Source organism: Gavialis gangeticus, unplaced genomic scaffold, assembly GCF_001723915.1.
Source record: "Gavialis gangeticus isolate Ggan-Ray unplaced genomic scaffold, GavGan_comp1, whole genome shotgun sequence".
Taxonomy (NCBI): Eukaryota; Metazoa; Chordata; order Crocodylia; family Gavialidae; genus Gavialis; species Gavialis gangeticus.
In genome coordinates, this window is record NW_017729024.1 from 46,065,458 (window position 1) to 46,067,447 (window position 1,990).

The following is a 1,990-nucleotide window of genomic DNA, read 5'->3' on the forward strand; positions in this document are numbered from 1 at the left end:
CTCAAATTGCATGTCTTCATCTTTTCTTCTTTCCTCTAGCTGTTCCATAAGTAGCTGTGTATCTTGAGTCACAAAAAGGAAAAGCTTGCTTGCTTGTGTGTATGTATGTGATACTCCTTACCTTGCCCTTAAGTGTTTATTTAAAAACTTGGTAAAGAAAGCTAAGGTCTAGGAACAGAAAATCTTCTAGTTTAAAATACCACTCTTCTGCCGAAGTCATTGTACTGTAATTCTGTCACTTCTCTGTAGGTGTTAGACTGGTGGCTTAAGTGTCTAAGGATATATCTTAAGTATGCCTGAAATGAACAGATGTTACCTGGATGTAATGCTAAAGGAATTCTTCCTTGTGATGGGAGCGATTTAGATCAGGTTGAAAAGAGCAAATGAATATCTCTTGGGTATCTTTAAAGGTTGCTTTTGCAGAGCTGCTTCTTGAAGGGTTCAAAATACTTTTCAGTTTGCAATTTTAAGAGGGTTTCCTAAAGTCTAAGAAAGCACTCAGATTGTTTTTAATATGATACTGGTCATTGATTCATACTCCTTCTCTTTAACCCCAGTAAGGTGCAGCTACCAACCATATGGGGATAGAGACCAAACACATTCTCCTGAATCACTGTTGGATCTGGCAGGTTCTAGGCACGAGAGAGAAACCTTTCAGCGCTCTAATTGTAAAACAGTCAGCTATGTGGCATGTTATAGAGTAAATTTTATATTTTTCTTTTTTCTTTCCCTGATCAAGAAAAGAATAATTTCAAATTGAATGCTTCAAGAATGAAGTAAAAATTAAATTTTAATCATAAGAAGAGATTATACTTCATCTTTCACTAGTAGTTTTCTTTAAAGAACAATGATAGTACTGGAGGAAAGGTTGAAAATGCTGTCAAGCGCATATGCCATAAGGTGTTCCTAGAATCGTCGTGTTCATTTATGTCACTTCTTTTTATAACTTCACTGACTAGATCTACTGTCAAACGTTCAAAATAAACAGAAAAACTATTTAAATGCTAATGTGGGCTTTTAGGAAGTCTTAGTATTGTTCATTTTCTGCTTGTGCAGACTGGTAGTGCTGAGGGAATATTAAAGCAAACTAGATTAACTGATATTGAAGTTAAAGGCTTTTCCAGTTTTACCAGTACACTACAAGCCCAAATATCTTTTTGAACATGGCAACTATTTCTAAATATCCCTTCTCTTTTACAAGCAGCATAATTAAAAGACTTTACCATTTTTGTTCAAACTTTAGTTAACCTTAACTTGGTATGTTTGACTACTTAATTCTTAGATGACATTTGGAGACATCCTCATTTTCTCTACTACATGGAATATGCAATTGTTTTTTGCAGGCGTCTCCACCTCAACAAGAAAGCAACAGATAAACAGCCGTATAGCAAGCTTCCTGGTGTCTCCCTTCTAAAGCCATTAAAAGGTGTGGATCCAAACCTGATCAACAACTTAGAAACCTTCTTTGAGCTGGATTACCCAAAAGTATGTACCAGGTTTATAATTTCTTAAGAAGTAGAATTGGTAGGCTCTGTTGCAACTGCTAGAATGGTCAGGCTGTATTATAACTTTTTTTACACTGATTTCACCGTTCTGCCAGAACATCTTACAACTTTTTATCTAGTGCTTCAAATAATGATGTATAACTCTTACTTAAACTTGTTCTTAAGGTAATTTTGATTTTTAGATTCTTAATCTCATATAGTCTATAGGACATAGCTTGTTTGTTGCAAAGCTTTCATTGTACTAATTTTAAATAATGTTGTTTGAAAAGTCCTTCATCCAAATGAATACAGTTCTTTTTGATGTCTGCTGAGCAACAAGGTACAATTATTGGTGTGGCTGTTCCTGCATGCAAGCCCAAAGTTCTCTTAGTTTAGATTGGTTGTGCTGTACTTGCACTGGGGATATTAGTGAATGATTAATGGTTTTAGTTCTTTATTGGTTAGAAAATATTACTTAATGAATGTAGTCACTTCTATAAGTGAGG

General features: G+C 34.8%; 1 protein-coding gene across 1 annotated transcript in view; it reads left to right on the forward strand.

Annotated features, from left to right (window-relative positions):
• Positions 1-1,302: 1,302 nt before the first annotated feature.
• The window catches only part of UGCG (UDP-glucose ceramide glucosyltransferase), an 18,396-nt gene continuing 17,708 nt past the window's right edge, over positions 1,303-1,990 (forward strand). Inside the window, exon 1 of the mRNA XM_019517052.1 lies at positions 1,303-1,485. Coding sequence (XP_019372597.1) covers positions 1,318-1,485 — 168 coding nt within the window. The 5' untranslated portion in view covers positions 1,303-1,317. The remainder of the gene's footprint in view (positions 1,486-1,990) is intronic.